This window comes from Zingiber officinale, chromosome 6A (assembly GCF_018446385.1).
Source record: "Zingiber officinale cultivar Zhangliang chromosome 6A, Zo_v1.1, whole genome shotgun sequence".
Lineage (NCBI taxonomy): Eukaryota > Viridiplantae > Streptophyta > Magnoliopsida > Zingiberales > Zingiberaceae > Zingiber > Zingiber officinale.
Genome location: NC_055997.1, coordinates 12,789,351 through 12,806,234, shown reverse-complemented (window position 1 = coordinate 12,806,234; position 16,884 = coordinate 12,789,351). Strand labels below are relative to the sequence as shown.

The window sequence follows — 16,884 nt, the reverse complement described above, 5'->3', positions numbered from 1 at the left end:
CCTCTTTTTGTCATTTGTGACTCATATTTGTGATGAGATATGCATATGAATACGTCATTATAACTGAAGAAGCTTTTAGAAGATATTTTCAGCCAAGTTTGCTGGGCTGTCATACTCATATACTTCTGTTAAATATATTTCAACTGATCGTTCAAGTCGGTCGTATATATATTGAGAATACCTTCTGCTGAGCATGTTTCGACTGAGAATGTTTATGAACTTTAGGAGGCTGAGTGCCCTTACACTCAGTCAGACTTTATCCAGCCGAACACATACTGACCATAAGTTGCCAACCGGTCATATACCATAAGCTGCTATAAAGTTAAGTACTTTTACGCTCGGTCGGGCTTTGCCTGAGCGCGTGCAGACACACATTGGTACCTGCTCGACTTTCCTTCGGTCGATAATATACTAAGAGTTTCCATAAGACTAATGTCTTTACGCTCGGTTAGACTTTGCCAGACCGAGAGTGTGAAGATGCATCGATGTTCACTCGACCTTCACTTGGCCGGTAATATACTAAGAGTTTCTATAAGGCTAAATGTCTTTATGCTCAGTCGGACTTTGCCTAACCAAGCACGTGCAGACACTCATTGGTGCTCACTCGGCTTTCACTCGATCGGTAATATACTAAGAGTTTTCATAAGGCTAAATGTCTTTACGCTTGATCGGATATTGTTTGACCAAGCGCGTGCAGACACTCATTGGTGCCCACTCGGCCTTCACTCGACTGGTAATATACTAAGAGCTTCTATAAGGCTAAATGTCTCTACGACCGATCGGGTTTTGTCTGACCGAGCGCGTGCAGGCACTCATTGGTGCCCACTCAACCGGTAATATACTAAGAGTTTCCATAAGACTAAATGGCTTTACGCTCGGTCAGGCTTTGCCTGACCAAGCGCGTACAGGCATTCATTGATGTCCACTCGTCCTTCACTCGGCCGGTAATATACTAAGAGCTTCTATAAGACTAAATGCCTCGAATATGTTGACTGTTGTAGCTGTGATCCATCCGTTTGCTGAAATGCTAGTTTACTTCCTGCTCTTCACAAGCCCTTTAGTAGCCCTGGTTTCAACTGGAACAGCTTCCTTGGCAGCAGGATTTGGGTATTTCATTTATATCGATTTCATGAACTACATAGGGCACTGCAACTTTGAGATGGTGCCAAAGTGGTTATTCAATGCCTTTCCCCCTCTGAAGTACTTCATGTACACTCCCTCGTAAGTATATAGTAGTATATATATACTAATGCTAGCTCAGTGGGGTTTAAGTGAATTGTTGGCTTCTGCAGGTTTCACTCCCTTCATCACACCAAATTTCGAACTAACTACTCTTTGTTCATCCTCATATATGACTACATATATGGGACAATGGAGGAGTCTTCGGAAGAGTTATATGAAAAGTCCATGATAAAAAAGGACGAAATTGTCGATGCTGTTCATCTGACCCATTTGACCACTCTGCAATCCGTGTACCATTCACGAACTGGCTTTGCCTCAGTAGCTTCTAAGCCATACAGCAACCAGTTCTACTTGTGGATTCTGTTCCCCTTCTCATACGCATTGGTGCTTGTAGCTTCGATATTTGGGACTACCCTCACCGTAGAGAGGAATAAGTTAAAGAAACTGCATACGGAGACATGGCTAGTGCCGAGATTCACCTTCCAAATAAGAATTCCCAATTGCATCTCATTTTGTATGTCAATAACTGGAGATTCTATTTCTGACACAAGTCATTTGTTTGCTTCCAGTATTTATCAGCCATTGGAAAAGAGAAAATAAATGACATGATTGAAAATTCTATATTGGAAGCAGATAAGATGGGCGCCAGAGTTATAAGTTTAGGTCTGCTAAACCAAGTAATTATGTCTAAATCCTCTCTTAGCACATCACATTTGTTTAGTTTAATTCATCTTGCAATATAGCGAATTAAAGCTGTACTGCAAATTAAATCATGATTCCAGGATGATGAACTGAATGGATATGGTAGGCTTTATGTTAAAAGGAATCCCATGCTGAAGGTAAAAATAGTTGACGGAATTAGCTTAGCAACGGCAGTGCTTCTGAACCAGATCCCGGAAGAAGCAGAGAGTGTTCTTCTTGTAGGAAGAGTTTCTATGTTGGCTCTCGCTTTGGGCTTGACTTTGGGCGTCCGGAACTCTTCCGGGTGTCCGGACCACTATTTTTTCCAACCTTATTTCCTTATATATAAAAAAAAAAGTTAGCCCAAGTATATTTTCCTTTAAAAAAGAGTTAGTACAAGCAATAAATAATATATAAAATATGAATTGGATAACTTCTAGACTCTTTGGTACTAACTTTGAGTTTTGTTAAAATTCTAAGTTTGATCAATGTCTACTCTTCCTTCTTCGGGGAATGCATCCTCACCTATTTCTCTCATGAGAAATTACCTTTTGTTAGATCGGTCCTCCAGACCGTCTGGATTTTTGCTCAAAGTATAAGACGTTAGGACTTCATGCTAGACATCTGATCCCGACCCATCTAATCTTCCACCTTGTGTCCATGACCTCCAGGATTTTTTACTTAGCGTCTCGACTCTAGAATTTCGCCCAACGTTCTCAATCCGTCAAGACTTTATTAGTTCCCCGAATTAGGACTTCATTGTCTAATCACAGCTAGGATTTTTCACCTGTCTAGCCTCAACTAGGACTTTTCTTTTGTCTAAAATCACTTAGGACTTTCCTACAAAGTCAGTTATATTTGTTAGATCACAAGACAACTTAACTTTTAAGTTCTTTGCCTTTATTAAAGCACAGGTTCGATCGTCTGGTGCTCCCTACATCAAAAAAATATAATTTTTCGTCGACTGAAAATCCTATTTCTTCGAAATGTGAAAAAAAAATACCTACATAAATTTAGACCATTAAAATTTTACAGTTTGTATTTAAAATAGATGTGTTTCTTGTAGTCGTGGTTGTCTATCAAATGTTACTGACTATTTTTATTACTGTAGTATCAATTAAAAGGAGCTTTTTAAAGTTAAAATTATTAAAATCTTATTTGAAAACTACAATAAATTAAGAGAGATTGAATAACTTGATGATGCTCTACGTAGAAAAAGACATAGGAGAATATCTCATAATGACATAATTAATAGACTTTCTAAAAGAAGAATGCATTGTTGAATAAGTTATTTTGAGAAATTATTTAAAATGTTATTTAATGTGTGGTTTCTTCGTATTTTGGTTTACTTTGATTAGGATATGTAATTAGTTTTTTTAATATATATTTGACTTTTCAAGTTTATACAGGAGAGAGAGTCTAAATGGCCAAATCTATAACTTTACTCAGGGCCTAATTTTTCTTAGGATTGGTGTGCCACAAACCTGGGGCTATGCTTATATCGTGCTTATATCGACCAATATGACAATATCATGTCGACGAAATCGTCATGAGTTATTTCTAATTATGTAGCCGGGGGAGGGGGGAGCGTATTTTTAGCATCACTTCAAATTTCTTCTCCCCCCTCTAGTCAACGAGTGCATGGTTCACTGGAACAAATGTGACCACCGTTGCATATTCTACCATTCCAGTTCTAATATTATTCACGAAACGAACACGACGCAGCACGAATATATATATATATATATATATATATATATATATATATATATATATATATATATATATATATAATTTTTCATTTAAAATTCTATTTAAATAAGTTTAATAATCAAATTAATAATAATAATAATAATAATAATAATAATTTGATTAATAATCATAAGTTAATTAAAATAAATAAATATGAATATATAGAATTTATTTAGAAATTTTCAAATTTTAAACAGATTTTATAGAATATTCGTAAGTTGATTAGACTTTATTAAATTATTGATGGGAATTAATTTGATTTATTAATATCTAATTTATATTAAAAACTAGGTTTCAACTGCGCACAGCGCCGCCGCGTCCAAGTCGAGTCGCTCGCTAGTAGCGGACGGGAATCATTACCGGCCGCCGCAAACAATTTCCCAGTTTGTTTTCCTCCTTCCTGGCGCACCGCAGGTTTCACCGTCGGCTGGCACTTCTCGTTCTTTCCCATCGCGGCAGCCTACCGCCGTGAGTCGCCGCTGGACAAAAGGGCTGCCGTTCTGTTCTGGCCGTTTCCGAGCCGTTCTTTTGCCGTTAAAACGTCCGAGAACAGAGCCAAGTTATTTTCCGGAATTTTGGAACGGCGTGAGAGTCGAGGTCAGACGGCGATATGGAGGACGACTATGCAATGATGGACAACGACGATGACGACGATATCACCCAGGAGGACGCCTGGGCGGTGATCAGCGCCTACTTCGAGGAGAAGGGTCTTGTGCGGCAGCAGCTGGACTCCTTCGACGAGTTCATCCAGAACACTATGCAGGAGATCGTGGATGAGTCCTCGGACATTGAGATCCGCCCCGAGTCCCAGCATAACCCGGGCCGCCAGTCTGACTTCGTCGAGGTCTACCCTCGTTTCGCCGTTCGATTGCTTCTTGGTTCCTCTAAGTAGCTCAATTAACAGGATAAGTGGGTGTAGTAGCTGATCGATATCAGGGCTCAAGAAGTAAACATGTGGTTGGATTAAAGATCTGGTGTTCTTAGAGGCCTTCAGAATTGGATTGAATATTAGCAGAGGGAGTTGAGTAGAAGATCTGGTTGGATTAAAGATCTGGTGTTCTTATTTAACCACACATTGGAGCTAAATCTAATTTCTCTTGGACATCAATATTTTTTGTTTCATGTGCACGCCCGTCTTGAAATTCTCATCATTATTTGTTTTAAAAATTATTTTATTTATATATGTGTGTATATGTTTCTTCCTTGGACAACATCCATTCTATAAAGTATGACATGCCATTTCACAATCGCTTTCCTTTTAAGCACAAAACTCAACAAGCGCCTTCCATTTCAACCACCTACCTTAATTTTCCTAATGACTGTGTCATCAATATCTTCTTATCAAATAATATTTTCTAGGATATCTTGAACTCTTGCTGAGAAGAATTTCATGTTCATTCATCATAAGTATTCTCAGAATTATTTTTGTATGATTGGAAATACATTTCTGATTTATTCAGTTTTAGTTCTACTAAATTGAAATCTTTACTTTTTGAAAGCTTCTCTACAATTCAAGCATTGAATTTGATCTATTTATTCTCATCAAATTATACAATATCATGAGCAGATAACATGCACTAATGAGATTTATCTTGAATATGATTTAGATAGCATCTCGGTTCAAAATCATACATGACTAAGTTGCTTTAAGCAAACTGCAATTGGATATATCTCTTCTGGTTGTTATCTTCTGGATTATTAGTCTATCTCTGGAAATTAGTGAGTTCTTAGGCCTTTTTCAATTTGCTGAGCTATGTTATGTTTTTTTTTTGCAGACTATTTATAAGATAAGCTTCGGGCAGATATATTTGAGCAGGCCTATGATGACAGAGTCTGATGGTGAAACTGCTACATTATTCCCAAAAGCAGCAAGATTGAGGAACTTGACTTATTCTGCTCCATTGTATGTTGACGTCACTAAAAGAATTATAAAGAAGGGTCATGATTGTGAAGAAGTGACAGAGACTCAAGATTTTGCAAAAGTGTTTATCGGAAAGGTAAAAGATATTCATTGATCAAAACATTTTGTTTCATATTTTTTTCCATGGGCGTTGATTATTTTATTCATCTTGTCTATTATTTTTCTTGCAGGTGCCTATAATGCTCCGGTCCAGTTATTGCACTTTGTATCAGAACTCTGAGAAGGATCTCACTGAACTTGGGGAGTGTCCTTATGATCAAGGAGGATATTTCATCATCAATGGAAGTGAAAAGGTGCTTATTGCACAGGAAAAGATGAGCACCAATCATGTATATGTATTTAAGAAAAGGCAGCCAAACAAGTTTGCTTATGTAGCTGAAGTTAGGTCTATGGCTGAGAACCAAAACAGGCCAGCAAGCAGCATGTTTGTCCGCATGCTTTCTCGTGCAAGTGCAAAAGGGGTAACTCTTTTACATGTATTTCCTTTTTTTTTTTTCCTGCATTTGTATTTTTTTTTCATTTTACTTAAAACTGCATGTTGATTCTTATGTTTTGTCCAACAGGGTTCATCTGGACAATACATTCGAGCTACTCTCCCCTATATCCGAGCTGATATCCCTATAATAATTATCTTCCGGGCATTAGGTTTTGTTGCTGATAAGGATATACTCGAACACATATGCTATGAATTTTCTGATTCTCAAATGATGGAATTGCTGAGACCCTCCCTCGAGGAAGCATTTGTTATTCAGAACCAACAGGTAATTTGTCAAGTTCCAATCTCTTTTTGTTTGTTTTGGTAATTGATTTTGTGTCCCTGCTTTATTAGATTAATGCTAGTTTCTTTTTATCCATGTATATGCTAACGTCTGGTATTTGGTTACAAATGAAGGGCTTAGCTAATCCTGAAGGATATATTTATTCCTTTTGCTGACATCATACTCTTGTGTAGTAGATGCAATTATACTTTTACAGTGGAAAGAAAGTTCTTTCACCAACAAAAATTTTCTGGAGTTTGAATTGTTTATTATTATCTCCAAGAAATGAGGGGCTGATGTGAAAGTTGGTACTTTCGTAGCTGAACTAAACTGTTTCACATGTATGTAACATTATGGCAACAAACCAGCAGTCACCTTGTATTTTGCGAGTTTAGGATCAATCTTACAGTATTTGTTTGTTTGTTTGCTTGTGTAATGTAATTCTGTAGGGTGCAATTTAAGAGTTTTACTTCCTTTGTGTAGGTGGCACTGGACTATATTGGTAAAAGAGGAGCAACAGTTGGTGTCACAAGGGACAAGCGGATCAAGTAATATATGTTAGTTTCTTGGTTCTTTTTGGTTGTGCTTCTCTAAATATGTGATTCACGTGTTGTAGATATGCCAAAGAAATTCTTCAAAAAGAAATGTTGCCTCATGTTGGTGTTGGTGAATACTGTGAAACAAAAAAAGCCTATTACTTTGGGTGGGGTTTCTTACCTTTGTTCTTCTTTGCAATTGTGATAAAATAGGGATATTGATACTTTCTCTTTCTTATAGATATATCATTCATCGTCTATTGTTGTGCGCCCTTGGACGAAGACCAGAAGATGATAGGGATCACTATGGCAACAAAAGGCTGGATCTTGCTGGTCCTCTGCTTGGTGGCTTGTTCCGAATGGTTTGTCTCAGTATATTCTACATCAGTTGATTTTTTATTGACTTGAGAGGTTGAATTGTTTCTTTTGTTTCCATGTGTAGCTCTTTAGAAAATTGACAAGGGATGTGAGATCCTATGTTCAAAAGGTTATAATCCTCCATATCTCGTCCTTGATCCTTCTATAATTGTCTGATTTCTGACTTGGTTGTGTTTTTGATGTGTTAGTGTGTTGACAATGGAAAGGATGTGAACTTGCAATTTGCAATCAAAGCTAAGACTATTACTAGTGGTCTAAAGTACTCCCTTGCAACTGGAAATTGGGGACAGGCTAATCAAGCTGGTACTAGGGCAGGCGTTTCACAGGTCCCATCTCTTCATTCTTTCCTATATAAATCCGCTGCCTTTAGGTATTAGCTTTGCTCTATTTGTTGGTGTAACAACTCTGTATCAATGTTTCAACTATCAGGTGTTGAATCGATTGACATATGCATCCACACTATCTCACCTACGGAGGTTAAATTCTCCCATAGGACGTGAAGGTGATTCCTATTACCATATTATAACTTTAGCATCCTTCAAAGTTATTTTACTTGCCTATTCTTTTTGCTATATTAATACTGATATTTTTTTGTTATCAGGGAAACTAGCAAAGCCTCGTCAGTTGCATAATTCTCATTGGGGCATGATGTGTCCTGCTGAAACACCTGAAGGACAGGTTGTTTCTTTAAATGTGCAAACAGCTAATCAAGAGTTGCCTTATAATTTATTATATGACATGCTATATTGTCTTGTGATTGATTATCCATGTTCCGTTTTTGACACTTGTTTTCACCGTTAACTTATTTATTCTGGTCATTCTGGTCATCACAGGCTTGTGGCCTTGTCAAGAATCTAGCATTAATGGTGTACATAACAGTAGGATCTGCTGCAAATCCAATATTGGAGTTTTTAGACGAGTGGAGTACTGAGAACTTTGAGGTAAGTTCTACTTGTTACAGAAAATATGCAGATATTGTCAATTTCAGGTCTAACATTCTAGTGGCTGCTATAATACACTAATTCACTTTAACTTTTTTTATTCGACTTCCTGCAGGAAATCTCTCCGGCTGTTATTCCACAGTCAACAAAAATTTTTGTCAATGGCTGTTGGGTTGGGATTCACAGAAACCCAGAGATGTTGGTTAAAACCTTAAGACAATTGAGGAGACAGGTATTATAGCTCATATATCATTTGGCCATGCGTATAAAATTTCATCTGTAGCTGTTGGTGTTTTCAACTATGGTTCTTTTAACATATATCATGGTTTTGAAATTTTTTTACTTTGAGGTAGAAAATAATTCTTTTTCACTTGTCTTTTTTTTTTTTTGAGGTCTTTATATGCGGGTTTAAAAAAAGAAGGTAGGACCATAAGTAAGTTCTGTTTGTGCTCCCCAAGGTGTTAAAAACACTAAAATTTTCTAAATATATAATTAGGTCTAGAATACTAAATGAGAAAAAACTGCCAAACTACCTTTTTGATTTTTCCATTCCCAAGATATGCATAGTTACATCAGTATGTTTGCCATTTTTTAGCGGAAGAAAATAGGAGCTCCAAATTGCTCCCTTTCTCCCCTTTGACTTTTCTTCTTGGTTTCTTCTGAGTATTTTATAATGATCACATGCAATTTTTTCTTTCAACATTATGTTTTACTCGATGCTATTGATGCTTTCTCTTATGAAGCTTGATGCCTTTAATATATGCATTCTCACAGATTGATGTCAACACTGAGGTGGGAGTCATACGGGACATTCCGCTGAAAGAATTGCGCCTTTATACTGACTATGGTCGCTGCAGTCGTCCACTTTTTATTGTTGAAAAGCAAAGGCTTTTGATTAAGAAAAAGGACATTCGAGCACTGCAACAGAGGGTAATATTATTCCGATGAAAAAATGTCAAACATTTTTGGTTTCTATTCATTTTGTTAACTATTATATGCATCTCATTTTACAGGAAACTCCTGAGGAAGGTTGGCATGACCTTGTTGCTAAAGGATTCATTGAATACATAGACACTGAGGAAGAAGAAACTACCATGATTTCAATGACAATCAATGTAAGTACCCAGATAGTTTGTAAAGTGTCTTTTTATGACACAAGTTCATTTTTTTTTTCGAAGAGATAAGACATTAAGCCTATTGGCCCCAAGTATTGATTATATCATGTTAGCTAATGCTAATTGATAATAGTGCACGACCTTTTCTATGTGAGACAGTAATTTTTTTAGAATCTTGTTCGCCTTTTCATTCATTGGAGTGCTTAGAGGATTGCTAACTGTTCTGTTTAAACATACTCATGATGGTTATATAAATATCTCAACTAAAAGTTGGCATTTACTAGGGTTTCTTCTGGAGTTGTAAATGCTTGTGTGAAGTTTCTATTAACTGGTATTGCTGTTGCTTCAGGATCTTGTGAATGCAAGGCAGAATCCTGAGGAGGCTTATTGTGATACTTACACTCATTGCGAGATCCATCCTTCGTTGATATTGGGTGTTTGTGCATCCATCATTCCCTTTCCCGACCACAATCAAGTGAGTTGTCTGTATTGATTGATGTCGTGGTAATTTGATAACATATTTCTATTGGTCTGCCAATTGATGGGAACTAGCTCTCACTTCAATAGGAACATGACCAGAGGAGCTCAATTAAACATATCTTATTTTTAATTTTCTGGTAATTGTTTCAGTCTCCTCGTAATACATATCAATCAGCAATGGGTAAACAAGCCATGGGAATATACGTCACAAATTATCAATTAAGAATGGTTGGTATATTTCAAATATTATAGTTACCTCCAAATCACAGACTTATGTGTAGGTGCATATGGTAATTTGTTGGGGTTTGTGTGCAGGACACACTAGCTTATGTTCTGTACTACCCTCAGAAGCCACTCGTTACAACTCGTGCTATGGAACATTTACACTTTAGACAACTCCCAGCTGGCATTGTAAGAATTTTTCGTGTCATCTGAAAGAGGCATGCTCTTATCTTTGAGTATTGGTTTCATATTTGTCATCCTTGTTTAGAATGCTATTGTCGCCATTTCCTGTTATTCTGGGTATAACCAAGAAGATTCTGTCATCATGAACCAATCTTCGATAGATCGTGGGTTCTTCAGATCCTTATTCTTCCGTTCCTACAGGTTTGTTATAATTAAACTTGATACATCAAACTTTTGAATGCTTATTACGTAGAACAGTATGTTGCTGACCTTTTTCCTGTCATAGAGATGAGGAAAAGAAAATGGGAACTCTTGTTAAGGAGGATTTTGGGCAACCAAATAGGGACAACACTATGGTTAGTAGTTCACATTTTCCTTGCCATGGTCAAGAATTTGCATCTGAGATGGTGTTGTTCTCTTAATTTCAGGGCATGCGTCATGGTTCCTATGAAAAATTGGATGATGATGGTCTTGCACCTCCTGTAAGTATGATATTCCAGTGCATCTGGAAGGGTGCCCATTTACAGTTTATAGTTTATGTCTTGCTCACTTCATTACCTCCACTGCCTTTCAATTTGTTTGTATGAATTTATGCCAGGGTACAAGGGTCTCAGGTGAAGATGTTATAATTGGGAAGACAAGCCCCATTGCTCAAGACGATTCACAAGGACAAGCTTCAAGATACACCCGACGAGACCATAGTACTAGTTTACGGCACAGTGAGAGTGGGATGGTGGATCAGGTAATTTGAAGACTTATATGCCAGCGATGGATTATCTCTTACAATTCACAAGCCTTTGTACTTCAAGCAGTCTTGTTGTGGTAATTTAAGCATGTCTCATCTTGCAGGTTTTGTTAACTACAAATGCAGATGGGTTGAGGTTTGTGAAAGTGAGGGTGCGATCTGTGCGGATACCACAAATCGGAGACAAATTTAGTAGCAGACATGGTCAGAAGGGAACTGTTGGTATGACATACACGCAGGAAGATATGCCATGGACAGTCGAAGGCATTACCCCTGACATTATTGTGAACCCGCATGCTATACCTTCTCGAATGACCATCGGTCAGCTGATTGAATGTATCATGGGTAAAGTTGCTGCTCATATGGGAAAGGAGGGTGATGCTACGCCATTCACTGATGTCACTGTAAGAGAAAATCTATTGACATGTTCCTATAAATAAGATTTGCCATCCCTTTCAACTAATACATCTTTTTTGTTTGTATGTTTGTTTCTTTTTAGGTTGACAATATCAGCAAGGCTCTTCACAAGTGTGGTTATCAAATGCGTGGTTTTGAAACCATGTATAATGGTCATACAGGACGAAGGCTGCCTGCCATGATATTCCTTGGTCCTACCTATTACCAGAGATTGAAACACATGGTCGACGACAAGATCCATTCTCGAGGGCGTGGACCTGTGCAAATTCTGACAAGGCAGCCTGCGGAAGGACGTTCTCGAGATGGTGGCCTCAGGTTCGGAGAGATGGAGCGAGACTGCATGATTGCCCATGGTGCTGCACACTTCCTCAAGGAACGACTATTTGACCAAAGTGATGCATACAGGGTTCATGTGTGTGAGAAATGTGGGCTCGTAGCCATTGCCAATCTCAAGAAGAGTTCCTTTGAATGCAGAGGGTGTAAGAACAAAACCGACATTGTTCAAGTAAGTTCCTCTGTTCCTCTCTTTTATTGTGTATCTGCAAGTGTTGGTTCATTTTCTTCCCGTGTTTCTTCTACCGTTGGTGAGGTTTTCATTTTGCTCCCTGAGGTTTACATTTTTTTCAATATGCTTTCTGGAATTTTGAAGTCATCAAAACACCCTATGGAGTTTCCAAACTCTTTGTTTCACACTTTAATTATGATCTTCATTAGTTTCCCTAATGGAATAATGATGTCGTGGGTATGTCGGTATGTACCTTGTCGAGGCCATATCCCCTGGTCCAAAAAAAACAGACTAAGGGATGGATCACTTGTAATTGCGGCCGGATCATGATCGCAATTGGTTGCGATCCCTCCTTGGCTTCATCGTCCCTAGGTTATAGTTTGGGTCGGGGCGGGTGGCCACCCAGAAGCCGCCCTTTCCACTTGGCGCCAAGCTGCTCGGCCACTTGCCCGTCTCCGGCAGCCTCCGGCCATCCGTCCCAACTCAAACTATAACCTAGGGGACCAATGAACTCAGGAAGGGATCACAATCAATTACAATCAGGTCGTAGTCGTAATTGCAAGTGGTCCATCCCTTGAGCCACTGTTTTGTGGACCAGAGGGTCTGCCCTTGTACCATGTCACCTTAGAAAACACGGCAAGAGTAAGAATGTTGGCTGTTAGCGGGTGAAATGAGGAGAGTTTGAGAACCTGGAGGGATTTAGAAAAAAGATGGTAAACTGTGCGATGTTGAAATGGAAAACTTTCCTTTTCGTTAACGTGGAAGATTAACATGCTATTTCTTCAAACAATATAGTCATATTTTAAGTGATACATTTTGATCTACTCATACAGGTACACATACCATATGCGTGCAAGCTTCTATTCCAAGAACTGATGGCCATGGCTATCGCACCAAGGATGCTCACCAAAGAACAGCAGCTAGCTAAAGATCAAAAGAAGAAATGAGAATCATCAGGTGCTCTGGATGTTCGGTTAAAGAATCTCCATACTTGGATAATTCAAGCCGTTAGCATGTGATGCCAAGCTCAATGCGTCTCATTGTGTGGACGTTCAGTTATCGCAGAATAACAGGGACCCCTGTGACTTTAAGCTTCTGCTTATCTGCAACGAGAAAATAGTTTTCTTCTCTGGAGTCAAGTTTGTGCACGTGCTTGGAGAAAGACGGTTTTCTACCATGGAACTGGTAGAGTTATGTTGTAAGTATACATATTATGATGTATCCAAATTTAGATAATATTGAAACCGGATGGTTCATTGTACTCGTAATATTTTAAGATGAAACAAACTTATAGTCTATTTGGAAAATTCTAGCAAGTTTTTAACGTGATGGTTGTATATTAATTACTATCAGAAGACATCTTATATCCTAATCAGAATAATTTATTTAAATTCATCCATTTCTATAAATAGGGTTTTATGTTTTAATTTAACAGAAATTTAGTAGGGAGAAATATGTTGACTGAGTTTAGATCCAGATTGATTACGGTACAGTTCTAAAAAAATGATTAATTAAGTTAGAAACAGATGATATGGACACGTTCAGCATTTTAAAAAATTTAGATGTAAAATATTAAAACCAATAGTTTATCAACATAATAAAAATAATATAATTAGCTTAAATAATATTGGTGATAGCAGTCTCACAGAATGGAGAAACGAAATTTATAAAATGCCATATCGAAAATAATTATAACAAACAATTTGAAAATTATACGTACCATTTAATGCTTCGTTTAATGCATAAAAGATATATCGGTCGCTAAATCAATACGTGCAAGAACACAATCAAAACAAATTTTAAAAAAACGAATAAACAATGCACAAGGATATAATTTCTGCAGCGATCGTGAGCAAAACAACCGCAAATCCAATGGTGGGGCCCTCGGTTTGATAGCCATCAGCCAAATCTTAGCCGTTGATTGTTAATCTATCAAACGGCTAAAATTCCATCTGCCCAATCAGACAAGACTATAACAGGACCCTCTCGACCAAGCACATGATCGACGATAGGTTTGGGGGTCTTAAGTTCAGTCTTCATTACAGTTGATACGCAATTATAATTGCTCAAACTATGTCTCACCAACTCGACATAGCAGCTGATGAGCATTCGTGTCCATGGCAGCACGATGCGAAAAAACAGACTCGTACTAAAGGAAATTGACACAAGAAATAAGCTGTCGAAGGATTCCATGGCTTGCTTCTTTACTATGCTCGCAGTCCCAAAGAGCTGAGGCACCAAAATCACATTGTTAGTGATGAGTCGAAGGATCAGATGCTGATCATAACATACCTAGTGAAAATAAAACACAAAAAAATTATATCTCCAGGATCAGCATTAAAACAATGGTGCATAAAGAAATAATGATTCCAATTTTGTACCATCATCAGCAATTGTATCAAAAATTATGTTTATCACAGTTCTAAAAAGCCCCTGCTTAAGCTACATAATGGGACGGCTAAGTAGATTTTAAAGGGAACCATATATATGATCAAATAGACATCTAAGTAGTTTGGCTTCATAGCACGTGGTGCATGAGCCATTTTTGGCATAGCCCAGGTTTCTTGCACAAATTGGGTCATTCCAACAAATCCTCTCTCGCTCACACTCTCAACTCTTTGAGTTGAACATTTATGTAATGTGGCAAAGGGTTCGATCCTTCCATCTACTGTTCAGAAACAAATGAATCATGCCATGAGAGTATATCCATCACAACACAGGCAAAATCTTCAAATTTCCCTGCTAATGTCTCACACCATGCTTACTTGCAGCAAAACCCCAAGCAACCTAACAAACAGACTCCAGTGGCCAATTGTATGCTCACAATCATGCAATAAGATTGCATCCATTCCAACTCTAAATGAAAGGTATCCAAATTACTGACTAAAATGTAATCTTAACACAATTTCTCACTTCAACAAACCATAACAACAAAATCAACAGGTTTTCCATGAAGAGAGTATATGTTCAATGATCACAAGATATGTTGTACAAACATCTCCTGTGAAATGAAGATAATCCAAAATTTCACCACTATTAAGTCTCACAACATGCTTACTAGCTTCCTGATAACTGTAAACAATCAAACAATCAGATCTTCAGCAACTACATGTTAGCAATTGTGAGATCATTCATCAATACTTAAGCAAAATGTATTCAAATTTCAACATTAAAAAAAATTAGACCATGATTTCTAACATGCAAAAAACCTAACGACCAAGCAAACATGAGCAATTGTATATTCACAATCACGAATTCAGAGTAGTTAACCACTGGAAGTAGGAAAGGTAATCTCATAAAAATGCTTGCTACTGCAAAATCTAACAACCAAACAAAAGTTCCCCATCTAGCAATTATATGCCCGCAGTCATGCAACAAGATGGCATCGACGCAGCTAAAGCGAAAATAGAAACCCTAGCGTGCGAACAAAGTGATTCCCCAATCGAGAAATAGAAAGGCGGAAAATACCAGAAGCGAAAGAGGGCGAGAGGGGAGGAATGCGGTCAGGCGAGATCCTGATCGTCGAAATCGTCCTCGAAGGAGTTGAAGAAGTCGACGTCGACGGGAGGCTGCTGTCGATCGAAGTCGGCGAGGATGTCGACGGGGTCGGAGTCATCAATCTCCATGCCGATCGACACGCCCGCCGCCTCCTCTATCTCCTCATCCTGCTGCTGGTTGTACAAGTACGACGACGCCGGCGGCTGCTTCATCGCTGCTGCTTCTTCCTTCACCGACACTCGGCTCGACCGGTCGACTTTAGGTCTACCCTTGCCATCTGAGGCCTTATATATAACACAAGGCAATCCACTGAACCACCACTGCACGGGTGTATTTGAACCGGGGCTGAACCACTTTTTGTTGCCTAGGGAATGTGTCATTCATATTTGTGGCCAGATCGTCATCGCGATCCGATCATAAATGATTGCGATTTCTTCTTGGGTTCATCGTCCCCACTAAATTATAATTTTTGTTCGGAGTGGACGGCCGGAGGTCGCCCGGAGGGCACCCTTGCTCGGTGCTCAGTAACCTGGCCACTTATCCACCACTGGAGCCCGCTCACTCCGAACAAAAATTATAACCTGGTGGGGACGATGAACCCAGGAAGGGATTGCAACAATTTATGGCCAGATCGCAACCACGATTCGGTCGCAAATACGAGTGGCACATCCCCTAGACCATAAAAAAATGATCCAAAAGATTTGTGCTCATTTAAACCGAGCCCAGCCGGAGAGGAGATTCTCTGGACCGCTTTTTGCGCTCCAGAGAATGCTTCCTTTCCATGCATTGGTGGAGATGCATAGTCCTCACCTATTTTATAAGTGAGGATCATGCATCCCCATCAATACATACAAAGGGAACATTCTCTGGATCGTAAAATCCGGCCTGGCCCAGCCAAACAGTAAAGGCTCAAATTCAAGCTCGGTTTGTTATCCTTAAGTTCAAACTCAGCTCGAGTTTGATTCAAATTTTAATTATGAGTCTTTTAATGAATATGTCTGTGAACCTCTTAATGAATATATTCGCAAACCTCTTAACGAATATGCTCACAAGTTCATGAACTAAATACTATTAAGCTCGAGCTCGGCTCGATAATTTTTTCGAGCTCGAAATCAAGCTCAAGCTCGGCTCATTAACTTATCGAATGAATTTTTTTCGAACCGAGATCCGAATAACTCGCGAGCGATTTAATTTATTTCCACCCAAATATTCAATTACCCAAATCACCGCCCTACCTTTTCAAAATTAATAAATCGCCTCCTTTTTGCTACAATTTAACTTAATCAAACCAACTCGAGTAGGCGACTGCGAAATCACAGCCAAGTGAATGAGCTAACCATAAAATCGTAGTCATACGGTCGAGCTGATTATGAAATTAGTGGCCGAGTTCGTCTAAAAGTCGCAGTCAGGCGACCATAAATTGTGACCAGATAGCTAAAGTAGCCGCGAAATCGCTCGACCGGAAGGTCATGATTTGGCAACCTCTTAGCTATGATTTCAAGGCTTTACAGTCTCCTAAAGGAGTAACGAACTAGCTGATTTCTTTTCCACTCTACAATTTTTCATTAGT

At 38.6% G+C, this 16,884-nt stretch overlaps 1 protein-coding gene and 1 long non-coding RNA gene across 3 annotated transcripts; one reads left to right on the top strand and one right to left on the bottom strand.

Moving 5' to 3' along the window:
• The first annotated feature begins 3,910 nt into the window (after positions 1-3,910).
• On the top strand, positions 3,911-13,123 carry LOC121995853 (DNA-directed RNA polymerase II subunit RPB2). The gene is made up of 25 exons (XM_042549627.1): positions 3,911-4,459; positions 5,391-5,612; positions 5,707-5,997; positions 6,100-6,297; positions 6,778-6,842; positions 6,911-6,997; positions 7,072-7,192; positions 7,273-7,317; positions 7,397-7,534; positions 7,638-7,710; positions 7,810-7,886; positions 8,042-8,149; positions 8,265-8,381; positions 8,924-9,079; positions 9,163-9,264; positions 9,614-9,739; positions 9,895-9,972; positions 10,060-10,155; positions 10,235-10,350; positions 10,436-10,505; positions 10,578-10,631; positions 10,748-10,891; positions 10,999-11,298; positions 11,394-11,816; positions 12,650-13,123. The coding sequence occupies exons 1-25, from the start codon at positions 4,226-4,228 to the stop codon at positions 12,761-12,763; spliced, it is 3,555 nt and encodes a 1,184-aa protein (XP_042405561.1). The 5' UTR covers positions 3,911-4,225; the 3' UTR covers positions 12,764-13,123.
• Positions 13,124-13,628: 505 nt separating this feature from the next.
• On the bottom strand, positions 13,629-15,592 carry LOC121995852. 2 transcript variants are annotated; one of them, XR_006115923.1, is made up of 2 exons: positions 15,285-15,592; positions 13,629-14,108 (listed from the first exon to the last, which is right to left on the bottom strand). It is a non-coding gene; the product is annotated as an uncharacterized LOC121995852 (long non-coding RNA). The 2 variants fall into 2 exon arrangements; XR_006115924.1 differs by having other exon boundaries at positions 13,629-14,045.
• Between the last annotated feature and the right edge of the window lie 1,292 nt (positions 15,593-16,884).